The 18,515-nt window shown below is 44.7% G+C and overlaps 1 protein-coding gene across 2 annotated transcripts in view; it reads left to right on the top strand.

The window, feature by feature from the left end:
• MTRR (5-methyltetrahydrofolate-homocysteine methyltransferase reductase) overlaps positions 1 to 18,515 on the top strand; it is an 87,082-nt gene that overhangs the window by 48,366 nt on the left and 20,201 nt on the right. For both annotated transcript variants that reach the window (XM_082257504.1, XM_082257503.1), the window contains exons 9-12: positions 10,341 to 10,521; positions 12,365 to 12,407; positions 14,581 to 14,740; positions 16,675 to 16,793. In XM_082257504.1, coding sequence (XP_082113630.1) covers positions 10,341 to 10,521; positions 12,365 to 12,407; positions 14,581 to 14,740; positions 16,675 to 16,793 — 503 coding nt within the window. The remainder of the gene's footprint in view (positions 1 to 10,340; positions 10,522 to 12,364; positions 12,408 to 14,580; positions 14,741 to 16,674; positions 16,794 to 18,515) is intronic.

The raw sequence follows: 18,515 nt of genomic DNA, 5'->3' as shown, positions 1-18,515 counted from the left end.
TACATTAGCCGCCTGCCTTTCTCCCGCTGTCATGGACGATCGCGAGTGCCCGGCAGACATCGGGTCCGCCGGTCACACGCACGGAGGTGTCCGTGAGCGAGCCGGGGCGGGAGCGCGAATCCGGCGGCGCGCGTTTGCTCCCAAAAACCCTCACAGGCTAGCGACGTAGCCCTACGTTACTCTGCCTGTGAGGGGCTGACCGCTGCAGTAAATAGTCGTGCGGCAGTCGGCAAGTGGTTAAAGCGTCGCCTATGGGGATTTTTGGGCACCGTAGTTCTTGGCGATATCGCAGGCGCATGCAATTTTAAAACATGGAGTGTTGGGTATCACTTTACTCGATGCAACCTCATATTTTATATTTTTCTTGAAGTAATAAGACAATGCCTGATAAGGCACAATTTTTGAACAACAGTGCAAACAGGTATTAAATCAAATACAAGTACAGCAATGTGTTTCCTTCAATTATTCGTAAACATAGAATCTCCTAACAGTAAACCGGGAAATCTCAGCATTGAGTAATCTCGATAGAATTATCAGTCAGAGATAACAAGACAATATATGAGTATGAGAAGAAAAGAAAGAAAAAAAAAAAGGTATAGTGGAACCCCACTTTTCTATATATTTCTATATATATTTCTCTGTGTATATATATATATATATATATATATATATATATATATATATATATATTCTATATTTTTCTTCTAGTGGAACCCCACATTTCTATATGTATCATCAATATAGGACTATATGTTCCATCAAAATATTTTGTAATCATTTAGGGAAATCAGACAAGCAAAGAGAGGATAAAATTGTAAGAAAGGGGAAAAAAAAGGTAGGAAAAGGGGAGTAAATCAGGGAAAAGGAAAGAAAAGAAGGATAAGTCAGTCAAAATTTCATTAGGGTAAGGATAAATATCGTATCCATGGATCTCATGTCACATCAAATTTCTTGGTGGAATTGCGGAGAATATGCGGAGAATATAGGTAAGTCTATCATTATTTAGTTACGTTTATTCTTCATGTACTCAAGGGGAACCATCGACTGCTTCCAGAATTTAGCAATAGTTCTGGCTGCCAAAAATATATGTAGCACCCTCCTAGATAGGTGCTAGGTAGGGAGTGTAATTTGCTCTGCCTGCTTATCAGGAGAGTGACAGGTAAAATCTAGTTGTTCTGTCTGCTTATCAGGAGAGTGACAGGTAAAATCTAGTTGTTCTGTCTGCTTATCAGGGGAGCAGGATCTCTAGTCAGGCCTGTTGCATGTGTCCAGGGTGTGATTCATCTGGTCTGAGGGAGTGCCCCCACTGTGTCCAATAGGGGAGCTTGTTGGACAGTGGCGGAAACCCAGCCAATGACACACAGGCTTTGTAACTGTCCCAGTGGGTTGGCACAGACAGTGGTGCATCCTGGGATAAGTTATAAAAGCCAAGGGTACATGTGGCAGGGTGTTTTGGGCGGGAAGCCAGGTCCCAGGAGGAGGGTGGCGGCTGTCTCTCCTCCTGTTTGCTGAGGATGGTGGTCACAGGCGGTCGGCTTTGTGCACCAGGAGTGTGTTGCTAAATCAGGAGGTCCAAGAAAGCTGACTGGTGGAGGTGAAGGCAGAGCAACCTTGGGAAAAACAGTGTCTGTGAGTACTTGGAAGCTTGCCAGGGGTCTGCCCAGGAAGGGGGCCACTCCAGTGGATAGAGTCAGTGGACTGGTGTCACAGACAGTGAAAGAAAAGGGGTGCCAAGTTGGTACCCTGAAGAGAATGATCTAAACAGGAACTTTCTACATTATCTTCACTGGCAAGGTGAAGCAGCGGCCTTGCCGCACACTACAGCTAGTCGTCCTCAGATTTGTGCATAGTTCATAGTTGGGGTATCCCACTCATCCCTTCTCCTATCCCAGCTCTAAATAAAAACACAAAAACCAACATCCCCTGGATTGATTATTGACTGAGCCAAGGACTTTCGATGCTGTTTGTCTGCTACCAGTTGCTAAGGGTAACCAAGGGGAATCCAGAAAGTGTAATTCTCAGCAGTCCTCTAGGGGGCAGTGCTACATATATATAGGTAATGAGTTTTGTCAATTTTTTGGGAACCTCCTCGGGAAGTTTTTGAAAAAAGAGCTGGTTCCCAGAGATCTAAGGATATTAATCCCTGTCACTGAGTGTATCAGATTAAATACGCAAATCCAGAATAAAGTGACTACTGGATATTGCCACCAGACATGATACATTGTACCCATCTGGCCATAGAGCCTAAAGCAAGTGGGGGATGCATTTTCGCAACTCTGGCCGGGACTAGATACCAACGTAGCAGCGTTTTATAAATTGCTTCAATTAATGATGTGTTAATGGATATTTTGGATAATGCATAGGCCAGGGCTTGACAAATTTGCTTGAAATCTAGGAGCCAGCTAAAAAAGTTAGGAGCCAGGTTTTTTTTTTGCGCATGCCGAATGGCCAGCTTCTGTCGGGCCGGCTGCTATACACATGGGCCGAATGGCGGCCAGTTTTAATGAACCAGCTGATGTTGCCTAGCATTCGGCCCGTGTGTACTTGGCTTAATGGTGTGATGGGCAGTGGCTCACTAGGGAAGGACAGTGCAGCAAGTAAGAGGCGATAGGAGATCCAGTAAACTCATGCCACCTTAGGCCTCTTTCACACGTGCGCCTTCGCTAAGCAGAATCCGCTTGCTCAGCGGGGATTTCTCTTCTAATCAGGATCCTATATGGCCCTCAATTAAGCCTATACTTGATCCCTAACGCTTCCTGTCCATCTGGTCACGGCATTACACTAGGTGGAACGCATGAAGTGACTACTTCCGGGTATGTCCCTTCCGGGCGGAACACTTTATTATGCGTGCTCACATTGGTAAACCACGCCTTTGATGATGTCAAACATACAGTGGGGATCGAAAGTTTGGGCACCCCAGGTAAAAATTTGTATTAATGTGCATAAAGAAACCAAGGAAAGATGGAAAAATCTCCAAAAGGCATCAAATTACAGATTAGACATTCTTATAATATGTCAACAAAAGTTAGATTTTATTTCCATCATTTACTTTCAAAATAACAGAAAACAAAAAAATGGTGTCTGCAAAAGTTTGGGCACCCTGCAGAGTTAATATCTTGTACTACCCCCTTTGGCAAGTATCACAGCTTGTAAACGCTTTTTGTAGCCAGCCAAGAGTCTCAATTCTTGTTTGGGGTCTCTTTGCCCATTCTTCCTTACAAAAGTCTTCCAGTTCTTTGAGATTTCTGGGCTGTCTGTCACGCACTGCTCTTTTAACCACTTTACCACCGGAGGATTTTGCTGTCTTACGTCCAGGCCACTTTTTGCGATTCGGCGCTGTGCAAATTTAACTGACAATTGCGCGGTCGTGCGACGCCGTACCCAAACGAAATTTACGTCCTTTTTTTCCCACAAACAGAGCTTTCTTTTGGTGGTATTTGATCACCTGTGCGTTTTTACTTTTTGCACTATAAACAAAAAAAAGCGTTTATTTTGAAAAAATAACAATATTTTTAACATTTTTTTATATGAAATCTCCCCCCCCCCCCCAAAAAAAATGTAAAAATCAAAGTTTTTTAAAATTTTTGGCCAATTTATTTTCTGCTACCTATGTTTGGTAAAAAAAATCACGATAAGCGTATTTTGATTGGTTTGCGCAAAAGTTATTGCGTTTACTAACTACGGGAAAGATTTCTGTCATTTTTGGTGTTTTTTTTTTAATGCGTAATGGCGGCGATCTGCGATTTTTTTTTTTTGCGGGACTGCGACATTGCGGCGGACAGATCGGACCCTTGACTGACATTTTTGACACTTTTGGGGGTACCAGTGACATTACTGCAGTAATTAGTGCTATATATATGCACTGTTACTGTAAAAATTACACTGGCAGGGAAGGGTTAATTTTATTGGAGAGGGAGGGGTTAATGTATGCCTGGTGCTTACTAACGTGTGTGGGGGGAGGTGACTGAGTGACAGAAGGACAGATCGGATGTTCAGCTATGCTGAACACTCCGATCTGTCAGTCCCTGTCACTTAGGAGATCCGCCCGCTCTGTTTACACAGGCGGGCGGATCTCCTCACTCGATTCCCCGACGATCGGGGCAGAGCAGCGGCGATCGCCGCTGCTCCTCCCCTGGCCCGACTCCCGCTGTGACTGAACACAGCGGGAGCGAGCCTCCGGCGGCGTGCGAGCGCCGCCCACAAGGGGCGGAGTCCAGCGACGTAGGTCTACGTCACTGGACGGGATCGTGCCACATTGCCGCAGTAGCAGCAATGTGAGCAGGGTTGAAGTGGTTAAGGTCTATCCATAGATTTTCAATTATGTTGAGGTCAGGAGATTGTGAAGGCCATGGCAAAACCTTCAGTTTACGCCTCTTGATGTAATCCCCCATGGATTTTGAGGTGTGTTTAGGATCATTATCCATTTGTAGAAGCCATCTTCTCTTTAACTTCAGCTTTTTCACAGATGGCATCAAGTTACCATCGAAAATTTGCTGAAATTTTATTGAATCTATTTTTCCTTCTACTCGTGAGATGTTCCCTGTGCCACTGGCTGCAATACAACCCCAAAGCATGATTGATCCACCCCCATGCTTAACAGTTGGAAAGAGGTTCTTTTCATTAAATTCTGTGCCCCTTCTTCTCCAAACGTACCTTTGCTCATTCCGGCCAAAAAGTTCAATTTTAACCTCATCGGTCCACAGAACTTGTTTCCAAAATGTATCAGGCTTGTCTATATGTTCATTTGCAAAGTTCAAACGCTGATTTTTGTGGTGAGGACATAGAAGAGGTTTTCTTCTGATGACTCTTCCATGAAGACCATATTTGTACAAGTATCTCTTTATAGTGGAATAGTGTACCACAACTCCAGTGTCTGCCAGATCTTTCTGGAGGGATCGTGCAGTCAAACGTGGGTTATGAATTGTTTTTCTTACAATCCTGCGAGCTGTTCTGTCTGATATTTTTCTTGGTCTTCCAGATCTTGCTTTAACTTCCACTGTTCCTGATGACTGCCATTTCTTAATTACATTCCGAACAGAGGATATTGACATCTGAAAACGCTCTGCTATCTTCTTGTAGCCTTCTCCAGATTTCTGAGCGTCAACTATTTTCAGTTTCAGTTTTCTAGACGACTGCTTAGAAGATCCCATGGTGCTGATTGTTGGGGCAAGGTCAGATGAGTCTGGGCATTTAAAACCTTTGAGATTGACATCACCTGGTCTTCCCAGACGATGATTGAGAACAATCCATGACACTGGCAGGTCTCAGCCTTGCAAAGGGGCAGTGCATACTATAAATTCTGCAGGGTGCCCAAACCTTTGCAGACGCCTTTTTTTTTTTTTGTTTTCTGTAATTTTGAAAGTGTCAATGATGGAAATAAAATCTAACTTTTGTTGACATATTATAAGAATGTCTAATCTGTAATTTGATGCCTTTTGGAGATTTTTCCATCTTTCCTTGGCTTCTTTATGCACATTATTACAAATTTTTACCTGGGGTGCCCAAACTTTCGATCCCCGCTGTGTGACGATATGCGTAAGGCGGACCGGACGTACCATGTGAAGCACGCTCTACACAAACCGCGGTTGAATATTTTATATGCTGAACCCACAGTGATTTTATGTAAGTGCATTACTTTTAATAAAGTTTTCTGTATAGACCTACTACACTATTGGCCCTTTCTCTGTCCTTCTGAGGCAATTCATACCGACAGTGCAGAGGGATCCTTCTATTGTACCACCTTATTGGAGGAGTGAAGTCCTATAAGCGGGGGAAGCTGAGAGGGATGCATCCATTTACATCAAGTGTACTGGTATCTTGCTGGCGCTAGTTTGACCGATCTGTAAAAGGAGGGTCAAACCTTCTGGTAAGGAGCCCTGATTGTCATCACAGGGTGAAATTAGGCTTTCCTTTCCTGCTTCATACACTGGTGACTGGTCAACTGGGATTGATTTCTCCCTTCTTCTTCCCTGCTTTATAAGGACTCTGGGACTTTTTATACATATCATTTTATATATATATTTTATTTATATATGAATGCACTTTTTGGCGCTGCTCCAACCTTGACCATAAGCGATCTATTACCCCTCATCTATTAGATGCGGCGAAATCTCAAATCCCTAAACTATAGAAAAAACTTACTATCCCTACTGTCCAAATGGGGTTAGAACGAGTCGCACATGCAGCTCGGATGGAGGATCTCTCTCTAACTTTAAAAGATCAAAATCATACATATCTTAAAAGATGGGCTGGTTGGCTTTCCTTTACATGTTCATCGGAATATATCGAAACTATGTCATCTAATACAAATACTTTGACTTAAAGCGGAGTTCCACCCTGGAAATTTTTTTTTTATAAAAATACCCCCGGGACAGTCAGAGCTAGTACATTCCACAATGGATAGCCTCTGATCTGTCCCGGGTTGCACTTACCTTTTAGAAGAAATACTTACCTTGAAAATGTATTGTCCAGCGCTGCCATCTCAGGTGTTGGCAGCTTGAAGCCAACGCGTCCCCTTCTGTGTCTTCTTCCGTCCTCTTCGGTCCCACGATGCACTGCACCGCCCCCACCGTCACTTCCCGTGCCGCAGCGTCATCCCTGCACAGCTTCTGGGCATGCCCAGAAGCTGTTTAGCAAGGTATGACGGCGCCTGCACCGGAACTGATGTCGGGGCCGGTGCAGGCGCATGGATTCCTGGGAGCGATGACGTTTAGCTCCCAGGAATCATTGCAAAGCCAGGAAGTGACAAATCGCCGTGGCCGCCGAGGGGAGGAAGAGGAAGTAAGGTAAGTATATTTTCTACTAAACGAGGTAAGTTAAAAAAAAAAAAAAAAAATTGTGATTATCCATTTGTTTTTCAGGTGACCCGGAGCAAGAAGATGGAGGTAAGTATAATTTTAGGGTGGAACTCCACTTTAAGAAGTCCACGGAGGTCTCCGGATGATACCTTCCCTTTTCTTCCCTTCCTTATCCTTTCCCTAATTTTTTTTTTTTTTTTCATTATGATCATATAGAAGTTTAGTGTGATAGTTTCATCCAAATATGTCACATATCTTAGATATGGCTATTTGATTTGTAATTTGAACAATGACATATGTTAATATGTTGTAATACGTTATGCCAATACGGAAAAATGACCTATTATTTGAATAATGATATGTACTCGCACACTATACCATGTTATGCTAATATGGCCATATTTTGTATTTAATGTTTTGTTTGAATTTTTCACATTTTTTTGTTCATGTTTCTTCTATTTCCTTGTTTTTCTTGCTGGAAAATCCTTTTTTCTTTTCAAAAAAAAAATTATTAAATAAAAAAAAAAATGTGAATTGCAGCCGAGAAGGATAATTCCTTCGGTAACGAATGTCACGTTGAACCAGTGATGAAAGTAAGAGCGGGGAAAGAGGGCCGCTAATGTAGGCTGTTTGGGCCGTGAGTGTGTGGAGCAGTTCAGGCTTCCATCCGCTCCAGCCACCCGCGCATCTGCTCTCCATATTTTATATTTTAACCAAAAATGTGTATTCTATGGTGTGGTTTTGCACTAAAATAAATTTTATTATATTTTTTCTGGATAATTTGCGTTTAACAAAAAGTTGCGCAAATATCACGTAAAACAAAAATGTGCAACTATCAGCATTTTATTCTACAGGGCCTTTGCTTTCAGAAAATATATAATGTTCTGGGGGTTTATGTAACTTTATTGCCAAAAAGTAGTATTTTTACACGTATGCGACAAAGAAAAATAATTGCTCTGGAGCTGAACTGGTTAAAAGACCTAAACCGACCAAAAAGATAAGTTAATTTAGGGTATTTTTTAGACTTTAAAACAAATCAAGGAACCAACCAATTCTGGTAATACGGGACTTTTAAGGCTCCATACTAGAGGCAACAATAACACAATTAAGAAACGTAAAAATAAAAATATAATTCACCACAATCCATGAATAAATCCGTAAACAATTAAATTGGTATATTTGCACAATTTCACATAACATCATAAAAGCAACGCACCGTGCAGTGCTAAAAAGACTTAAACCTAGTCCATAGTGATCTTGTTGCACTTCAAATTTGGAATCAAACGCGTTTCTCAGCATTGTACTGCTGCTTCTTCAGGGACTGAATGCAAGAATCTCACAACTTTTAACAGCAAGGTGCCACTATGACCCAGCACTGAAGATTTGCATAAGGGAGCTACGGACCAGGATTGTGTGACCAGGATTGTGTGACCAGGATTGTGTGACCAGGATTGTGTGACCAGGATTGTGTGGTCCAGTGCCTTGATGCTATCCCCTGCCCCTTCTCCGGCTGGGGAAAGGTGAGGTTGTTCCTGCGGTCGGTGGACCTCTGGTGGTAAGAAGTATTATTTATGCCCACTTGCTGTTGAAAGTTGTGAGATTCTCGCATTCGGTCCCTGAAGAAGCAACAGTACAATGCTGAAAAACGTGTTGGATTTGGAATTTGAAGAATGCGCAACAATATCACTATGGACTATGTTTAAAGTGGTAGTAAACTTTTATGTATGATTTTTACCTGTAGGTAAGCCTATAATAAGCCTTACCAATAGGTACTGTAAATATCTCCTAAACATGCACCGTTTAAGAGATATTTACTTTACATGCAGCTGGTGACGTCACCAGCGCATGCGCTCTGAAGGAACGACATACTCGTGCCAATCCTTCAGAGCCGTGCTGTAAACAGCAACTCCCAGCTTCTCGCCAGCTCGGCCATTCATACCGTCGAAGCCCGTGAGCCTGGAAAGAAGACCGGGTGAAGATGGAAGTGCCTTCAGCAGTGACCACATACTTCTGGAGGGCTTCGTTTTCGGGTAAGTCTGTCCTAATGTGCTAGTATGCAATGCAGTCTAGCACATTATGACTTAAACTGCCCCAAGCCTAATTTTTTTTTATGCGGTTTACTACTGCTTTAAGTCTTTTTAGCACTGCACCGTGCATTGCGTTTGGGCCAATTCACACTGCCCCTCCATGAAATCGCAGAGAAGCTAGAGCAATTTACCAAGGTGCAGTGTGATACATGATTAACCGCATCACACTGCTCCCTTTTTTTTGTTCTGTACTACAAAACGTACACTTCATTCACCACAATGTCGGGTGGCGTGATGCCGGACATTGAAGTGCGATTCAGGACAGTGCCCTGGCTGCGTTGCAGTGTGAACGGGACACATAGGAAACCATTGATTTACAATCTTACAATGGGGTAAAACGTCTGTCGCCACATATATTGGGAATTGGCCCCTAATGATGTGAAATTGTGGAAAGATACCAATTTAATTGGTTACGGTTTTATTGATGGATTGTGATTAACAAATTGTGTATTTTTACGTTTCTTAAAGTGGAGTTCACCCTAAAATTATACTTGCCTCCATCTTCTCGCTCCGGGTCACCTGAAAAACAAATGGATAAGCGCAATTTTTTTTTTTTTTTTTACTTACCTGGTTTAGAAGAAAATATACTTACCTTACTTCCTCTCCCTCCCCCCACGGCGATTCGTCACTTCCTGGCTTGCAATGATTCCTGGGAGCTGAACGTCATCGCTCCCAGGAATCAATGCGCCTGCACCGGCCCCGACGTCAGTTCCGGTGCAGGCGCCGTCATACCTTGCTAAACAGCTTCTGGGCATGCCCAGAAGCTGTGCAGGGATGACGCTGCGGACCCGGAAGTGACGGCGGGGCCGGTGCAGTGCATCATGGGACGGAAGAGGACGCAGAAGAGGATCGCGCTGGCTTCAGCTGCCCACACCTGAGATGGCAGCGCTGGACAATACTTTTTCAAGGTAAGTATTTCTTCTAAAAGGTAAGTGCAACCCGGGACAGATCAGAGGCTATCCATTGTGGAATGTACTAGCCCTGACTGTCCCGGGGGTATTTTTATTAAAAAAAAGTATTCCCAGGGTGGAACTCCGCTTTAATGTGTTATTGTTGCTTCTAGTATGGAGCCTTAAAAGTTCCGTATTGACGGAATTGATTGGTTTCTTGATGTTCTTTCGATAGCTATTATGGGATGCGGCATTGGAAGTTTTTCTCCCCCCAAGATATGGTTGACTAGTTGTTCTTTTCTTTTTTTTCTTTTTTTTTTATACTGTAGACTTTAATTTTCTGTGAATTTTGAAGGTGAAAAATTTTAGGTTTTGCTCTTGTGATTTATGTTATTAGGAATAGCTATCTGATCACAGTTGGGTTTACTCTTACTGAACGGCTGTGCACAATACCAAGGAATGACGCAGGGTGACCTTTGTGGTTTTTCTGCTACTCTGTTGGCTCCCTTCCCTGATTTAGGGGGATCCTCAGATTTATTATCTGATTCTTCTTCCGTATTCTGCAGGCCATGATTCGAGCTTTGGTTGAGCACACTTCTGATGCTGGGGAACGGCGAAGGCTCCAAGAGTTGTGTAGCAAGCAAGGTGGATCAGATTATAACCACTTCGTCCGGGATCCCTCAGTTAGTATCCTTGATCTCCTCAACGCCTTTCCAACCTGCAGGCCTCCAATAGAATTACTGATAGGTACGTGACGTGTGTTACCCAAATAAAGGTGAGAGCCTTAAAGGGATTGTAGAGTCTCAAAGTTTTTTACATTAATGTATTCTATGTGGTTAAGTAGGACGGAGGAAGGGTTAGTACCATTGTCAGTTTTTACTGCTCTCTGTGGCCTTTTTGGGAAGATTAACCCTTTGTCTAGGTGATAAGATTACTAGCCCTAGGGGGGCTAAGAATATGCATGCAGCATAAATACTAGGCGGAGCAGAACTGGGGGAATCCATTGCGGAGAAGGATCTGGGTGTTCTGGTAGATCTTAAGCTTACTTAAGATTAATAATAGCATGCAATGCCAAGCTGCGGTTTCCAAAGCAAGCAAAGCCCTTTCTTGTATTAAAGAGGTTGTAAACCGAAAAAAAGTTTTTTTTTTTTTTTTTTCACCCTGAAAGAGAAAGACATAATGAGCTAGTATGCATCGCATACTAGCTCATTATCAAATACTTACCTTAGAACGAGCCCCCGCCGTGCCGCCCGCTCACCTCTTTTTATTTTTATTGTTTTCACCCTGAAAGAGACATAATGAGCTAGTATGCATTGCATACTAGCTCATTATCAAATACTTACCTTAGAACGAGCCCCCGCCTTGCCGCCCGCTCACCTCTATGACGGGCGCCATGTCCAGTCGCCCGTCTTCCGGGATCACGGCATCCGGCCATCTGATTGGCCGGAGCCGCGGTGACGTCACTCCCGCGCATGGCAGGGGGCTCTGAAGGAACGGCACTAGCGGCCGTTCCTTCAGAGCGCATGCGCCAGTGACGTCACTGGCTGCTTGTAAGGTAAATATCTCCTAAACGGTACATGTTTAGGAGATATTTACAGTACCTATAGGTAAGCCTTATCATAGGCTTACCTATAGGTACAAGTTACAGAGGAGGGTTTACTTCCTCTTTAACAGAGGCATGGACTCCAGAGAGAGATCTATCATTTTGGCCCTGTACAAATCATTAGTAAGACCTCATCTGGAATATGCAGTTCAATTTTGGGCACCAGTTCTTAAAAAGGATATCAGGAAACTGGAGAAAGTGCAGAGAAGGTCAACCAAACTGATAAGAGGCATGGAGGAGCTCAGCTATGAGGAAAGATTAGAGGAACTGAATTTATTCTCTCTTGAGAAGAGGAGATAAGGGGGGGTATGATCAACATGTATAAATACATAAGGGGTCCATATAGTGAACTTGGTGTTGAGTTGTTCACTTTAAGGTCAACACAGAGGACAAGGGGGCACTCTTTATGTCTAGAGGAAAATAGATTTCGTCACCAAATACGGAAAGGTTTCTTAACCGTAAGAGCTGTGAAAATGTGGAATAGACTCCCTCCAGAGGTGGTTCTGGCCAGCTCAGTAGATTGCTTTAAAAAAGGTCTGGATTCTTTCCTGGGTGTACATAATATAACTGGGTACTAATATTTATAGGAAGAAATGTTTTCCCCTGCTGTAGCAAATTGGATCATGTACAAAATTTACAGTAGTTTTTAAAACCTTTTTATAGTGTTATTTTTTAACACTATAGCTGTATCGGACAATAACCGTATTAAACACAGGCACACTGCCATCTACAGGTTGTAGAGGCTTCTGCAAGTTAAAATGTTTTTGGAATGAAGGCTTTAGCTTGCATGTGATCGCTATATCATAGCTGACTTAGTGCTTCCAAGCTTGGGAACCACTCTGATTGGTTGCTGATTATTAGCAGGACCTAAGTTGTCAGTGACAGCCAGGAAAGGGGTTATAGGAATTTACATATAAAACCGTAGAAGCTGTTGGATGTCCTTATTTATTCATAGATTTGATTTTATCCTTTTGGTTTTTCCTCTAGAACACCTTCCTAAACTACAGGCCCGACCGTACTCTGCTGCCAGGTGAGAAGCACGCCATGCATCTTTATGGAGACTAAAATGATATTGTTTTTTTACTTTCTTCTGCTGTCCTTGTCCATTGCTTTAAATGTTTTTTTGTGATTCTGTCACATTAAAAAAAAAAAAAAAAAAAGTGGCATTTGAAAATAAAAACTTGGAAAAAAGCAACATGTTAAAGTCCATTAGGTTTTCTCAACCGTTTTAACATGGAGAACCCTTTCATTGACCTTCTAGTCTCAGGAACCCCTGTTAATAATTATATTGACAGCTCAGGGTACATCACTGTGAACATTTAGTTGCAGATATAAGAATAAATAGAAGAATAGGGAATGTACTTGGCTCATTTGACAACCTGCTTACACAGGACCCTCTTACATGGGGGGGGGGGGGGATCAGTGTAGTTCCCTCTTAAACTGGTGGTCTTTGGAGAACGGTCTCTTAGATTTATGGTTGGTGGGAAAGCACCCTTTTGCATTAGTGGTCAGTATAGTGACCCATTAGACTCGTAGTACTTGGAGAGAGACTTTAGATTGGTGGTCGGTGGAGAAAAGACCCTGTTGCATTGGTGTTTTTTTTTTTAGTGCCCTTTTACACTGGTGGTCCATAAAGAATGGTCTTTAAAATTGGTGGTCAGTGGGAAAGGACTCTCTTGCATTGGTGGCCAGTGTAGTGCCCCCTGAGACTAGTAGTGCATGGACTAGGGATTTTAAGAAAGGCTTTTTAGATTGATTGTCATTGGGAAAGGACCCTCTTGCATTGGTGGTCAGTGTAGTGCCTTCTTAAACTGCAATCTATTCAGAAGGGCACCTAGCTTGGTGGTCAATGAAGGAAGGGCCCTCTTACATTGGTGCTCAGTGTAGCTCCCTCTTATACTGGTGGTCCTTGGAGAACGGTCTCTTAGATTTGTAGTTAGTGGGAAAGCACCCTCTTGCATTGGTGGTCAGCATAGTGACCCCTTACACTGTACTTGGAGAGAGACTTTAGATTGGTGGTCAGTGAGAAGAATGTACCTCACATTGTTGGTCAGTAGGAAGACCGCTCTTACAGTATTGGTCAAAGGGAAGAATGCTCCTTACAGATAGCTAAATGGATCATTAGTGTCAGTGGTTATTTATCTGAGAGTGATGTTTATTGCTCTAGAAACCTCTGGAGGAGCTCTAGTTGAGAAAGGCTGACCTAGTGTTTGAAAGTTCTTATATACTGAATGAGTGGCGGAACTACCAGGGTAGCAGCAGTCGCACTTGCGACTGGGGCCTGGAGTTTGGCCAGGGGCCACTGTGGACGGGCCCAATCGCCCTGGCTGTGCCACTGTCAGGGGGCCACTTTCCCGTTCTCCCTGTGTAAGGGGCCTGCCTGTTCTGGCTCTGCCAGTGTGAGGGTCCGCCCTCCCGTCCATTTGTCCTGCCGCTGGGGGACAGCTGAGAATTCAGCTGACGACCAATAGAGTGAAGGGGGAGGAGCTTTCCCCTCCGTGCGGAGACCCCATGACACAGGAATCCTTGGAGGCATGTAAATGCTGAGGGGGATTGACTGAGTAAGTAAGTGAGTGCCAGTACAACTGATCCCATCCTCCACCACCGCTGCCTCCTACTGATACCACCACCACCGCCCTATAGGAATGAGATCTGTGGTGGGGAGGATGGGATCAGTAAGAGGCAGAGGTGGTAGTGGGGGAGGATAGCACCACCGCTGCCACTGATCCCACCCCCCCACCACCAATGACAATTGGTGGTGGGGGGGTGGGATCAGTGGCAGCGGTGGTGCTATCCTTGTAGAGGGATAGCAGCTGTCACTGATCCCACCCCCCCTCACCACCACCGCTGCCAATGATTCCACCCTCCTCACTACTGCCACTGATTCCACCCCCCTCACCACTGCCACTGATCCCACCCCTCTCACCACCATTGCTGCCATTGATCCCACCACCACTGCCACAGAAAATGTTGACTATTATATACTTGTAGATTGTTACTTATGACTAGTGCTGGAATGAGGTATTTTTAGCATCCAAGACAAAAGGGCCAAAGTGTGACCCCCACCCCCACCTTCCCATGAGCTGTGGATTTAGTAGCATGGGTTTGCAGATTCTGTCCTTTGTTTCTTACACCCAAGATGGCTGCCTCTTCTGCCGACTCCTTGGCCCAACCCTGCCTGTAATAACTTTTTCATCTTCCAGCTCCAGCTTATTTCATCCTGGAAAACTGCATTTTGTTTTCAACATTGTGGAGTTTGCACCGTGTGCAGAAAGACCGGCACCCAGAAGAGGAGTGTGTACTGGCTGGCTCGCCAATCTATCTACAATGGAGCCTTCCAGCGAGGACCCTCCCACTCCTCAGGTATGTCCTCCTCCACTTTTTGTGACCTGTGATCAAAACAAAGCTAGATATTTAATTATCCATCAGATCTGGTGGCAGAACTATAGCCACAGCGATCTACATGGCTGCTGATCACGTTTAAGGTTAAAAGGGGGGCTTTGTTAGGGGGGCTGTTGAAGCATTTTAAACATATACTGATCAGCCATAACATCAAGACCACTGAGCGGTAAAGTGAATAACATTGATTATTTGGTTACGATAGCGCCTAAAAGTAGGTGGGATATATTAGGCAGCAATTGAACATATTGTCCCTGAAGTTGATGTTGAAAACAGACAAATGGGGAAGTGTAAGGATTTGAGCAACTTTGACAAGGACCATATTGTAATGTCTGGCCGATGAGGTCAGAGCGACTCCAAATCTGCAGCTCTTGTGAGATGTTTCTGATCTGCAGTAGTCAAGACCAACTAAAAGTGCTCCAAGGAAGGAAAGCTGGCACAATGGCGACCGGGTCATGGGAGGCCAAGGCTTACTGATAGAGATGGGGGGCTCATTAATGGAAGTGGGGGGGGGGCTCATTGATGGAGGTGGGGAGGGAGAGCACATTGATGGAGGTAGGGGAGGGAAGGCTCATTGATGGAGGTAGGGGAGGGAAGGCTCATTGATGGAGGTAGGGGAGGGAAGGCTCATTGATGGAGGTAGGGGAGGGAAGGCTCATTGACGAAAGTGGGTAGGCAAAGCTCATTGATTGAAGTTGGGAGGGAAGGCTCATTGATTAAAGTGGGGGGGGCACATTGATGGAGGTAGGAAGGGAAGGCTCATTGATGGAGGTCAGGGAGGGAGGCTGATTGATGGAGGTGGGGAAGGGAGGCTCATTGATGGAGGTGGTTGGAGGGAGGCTCATTGATGGAGGTGGGGGAAGGCTCATTGATGGAGGTGGGGAGGGAAGGCTCAATAATGGAGGATGGCAAGGAAGGCTCATTGATGGAGGTGGGGAGGGAAAGCTCATTGATGGAGGTGGGGAGAGCAGGCTCATTGATGGATGCGGGGGGTGGGTTCATTGATGGAGGTGGGGAGGGAAGGCTCATTGATAGGGAGGGAAGGCTGGCTCGTGTAGTCCCGTCCAATAGAAGAGCTACTGGAGCACAGATTGTTGAAAATGTGAATGCTGTTTCTGACAGAAGATGTCAGAACACACAGAGCATCGTAGGCTGTTGTGTATAGGGCTTTGTAGGCGCAGACCAGTCAGGGTGTCTATGTTAACCCGAGACCACAGTCAAAGGCGCTTTCAGTGGGCACGTGAGCATCAGAACTGGACCACAGAGCAATGGAAGAAGGTGGCCTGGCCTGATGAATTCAATGGATTGAGGAACACAATGAGGAGTATGAGGGGTTGACCTGGCCTCCAAATCTCAACCTATCGAGCATCTGTGGGATATACTGGAAAAATGTCTGATCCATGGAGGCCCCACCTTACTGGATTTAAAGCCATCTGCTACTGACCGCTTGATGACAGATTCCACAGCATGTCTTTAGAAGTCTAGTGCAGTCCATGGCTTGATGGGCCAGGGGTGTTTTGGTGGCAAAGGGTGGACCTACTCAATATTAGGAGGGTGGTCATGTAAGGATGGGTGGTCATAATGTCATGGCTGATCTGTGTATAACACCCCTTTCCCCGAGCTCTAAGGTGAATGGCACTCTGTGAGCATTCTAATGTTCTGGGTGCGTCCTTCTGTACCATAGGTAACGATATGTAGTTGTTACCTCGTTGCCAATTAGGATTTTACATTGAGGAAGGTATTATACCAGAATACCACAGCCAGCCCATCCCAACTCCATAGGAACCCGGCTGGGGCAGATGTATTGGACATCTTTGGGGAGTCTCTAGCTGATGATCAGACGACTTCTCCTTTTTATATACATTGTTGGTTATTCTCATTTTATTATGTTGTTTCAGATCTGCATTTTCAGCCGACCGTCGTCCTCATTCCATTTGCCCTCTGATACATCCGTCCCAATTGTGATGGTGGGACCGGGAACTGGAGTTGCACCATTTATTGGATTTTTACAGCACAGGTAAGTGTAGAAATTCAAAAAGGGGATTTTTTTGCTTAAAACTTAGTTTAGTTTTCTTATATTCTACCTTCCTTGGTTCCTCCTTTACCCCCCTCTCTCTTCAGTATGCAAAAGAAGTTATTTAAATAAAGCCTCAGTTTTCATTCCATATCTTGTTTTAGACCCAGTGATGTCATAGCTTGGTCTCTCTGCTTCTCCATGTAATGCAGGCAGATTGTGACTGGGGGGAGGGGCCGTTAGGGGGCTGTACATAGCTTCTTGAAAATGTCATAGCCTCCTACATTGGTACTCCTCTCAAGAGCCCCCAGTTCTGATGCAAGCAGTGGGAGGAGTTATGCAAATATAAAAATGCGTTAATGGGTGGGTGTCAGTCTGGGGGAGTGGGTGTCCATTGGTAGACTCTATTTGCATACAGACTGCTCCTCGGGCAATATCCCCTCCCTGCCACCTAATGGCGCCTCTCTGGGCTCTCCCGTGCGATCAGTGAGCCCAGTATCCGATTCAGCAGTGCCGCCAGGTTATCATGGAGTTGGCCGAGGAGCAGAAGGTCCCTGGCCATCTCTATGGTCTAGGAGACCGGAAGATATATCATGACATCACTTCCTGTTAGGACAGATGTAAGCACTGCCATTTTTTATTTGGAAAGCATAATATCTTTTTTTTTTGATCTCATGTTTTCCAGGGTAGAGGCGATATAGGTCTCCATAAACAGGACCTGTCATTACCTTATACCTATCATAAGGGATGTTTACTTTTCTTGTGATTGGAATAAAAGTGTTAAAAAAAAAAAAATTAAATGGACAGTGTAAAAATGAAAAAAAAAATAATAATAATTAAAATTGAAGCTCCCCCGTCCATCCGCGCTCGCGCGCAGAAGAGAATGCATACGTAGATCGTGCACACATATGTAAATGGTGTTCGCACCATGTGAGGTAGGGGTGTTGAATATCAACGATGCATCGCGATTCAGACGTTGTTGATTCTGCATCGATGCTGAGAGTTGGTTGAATCTATCGCCGATGACGTCATCTGGTGTTCTACCAGATCTCCCTACCCCATCAGAAATCCATACCCTCGTCATTTCCGGTTCAGATCAGCTTTGGATTCGTCATGCATCAGCTGTAGCCGCGTCACACGTCCTAGTGCGCATGCTAGGTCGGGCAGCGGCCAGGGAGATCTCTTATTACAAATTTCCATCCGATCTCCATGCCCCACACTGCACCGACCCGACAATTGGACAATATGCCCACTGTCCATTTGATGGCTATGTCTCATTGTCGGGTCGGTGCAGTGTGGGGCATGGAGATCGGATTGTCCCATTGTAGGGTCGGTGCAGTGTGGGGCATGGAGATCGGATGGATATTTGTAATAAGAGATCTCCCTGCCCGTTGCCCGCGTGCGCACTAGGACATGTGCCCGACCCGTTGCGATATTTTTAAATTTCCCTACCTATTGCGCGCATGCGCACTAGGACCTGTGACGCGGCTACAGCTGATGCATACAGCTGATGCATGATGAATCCACAGCAGATCTGAAGCGGAAATGACGAGGGTATGGATTTCTGATGGGGTAGAACACCGGCACTCTGTGTGGTACTCTGCCTCTCCTGGAGAAACACAGAGGCAGAGCCTGCTCATGTCTAAAGCCCCCTCCCCTTCCAGATGGACACTGGAGCAGAAAGTCAGCTGATGAGCTGAAAGCCAGTAAAGTGAAGGGGGGGAG

This window comes from Pelophylax lessonae, assembly GCF_965119305.1.
Source record: "Pelophylax lessonae genome assembly, chromosome: 5".
In the NCBI taxonomy this organism is placed as follows: domain Eukaryota; kingdom Metazoa; phylum Chordata; class Amphibia; order Anura; family Ranidae; genus Pelophylax; species Pelophylax lessonae.
The sequence above is the reverse complement of the archived record's forward strand: the minus strand, read 5'-3'. Positions and strand labels throughout refer to the sequence as shown.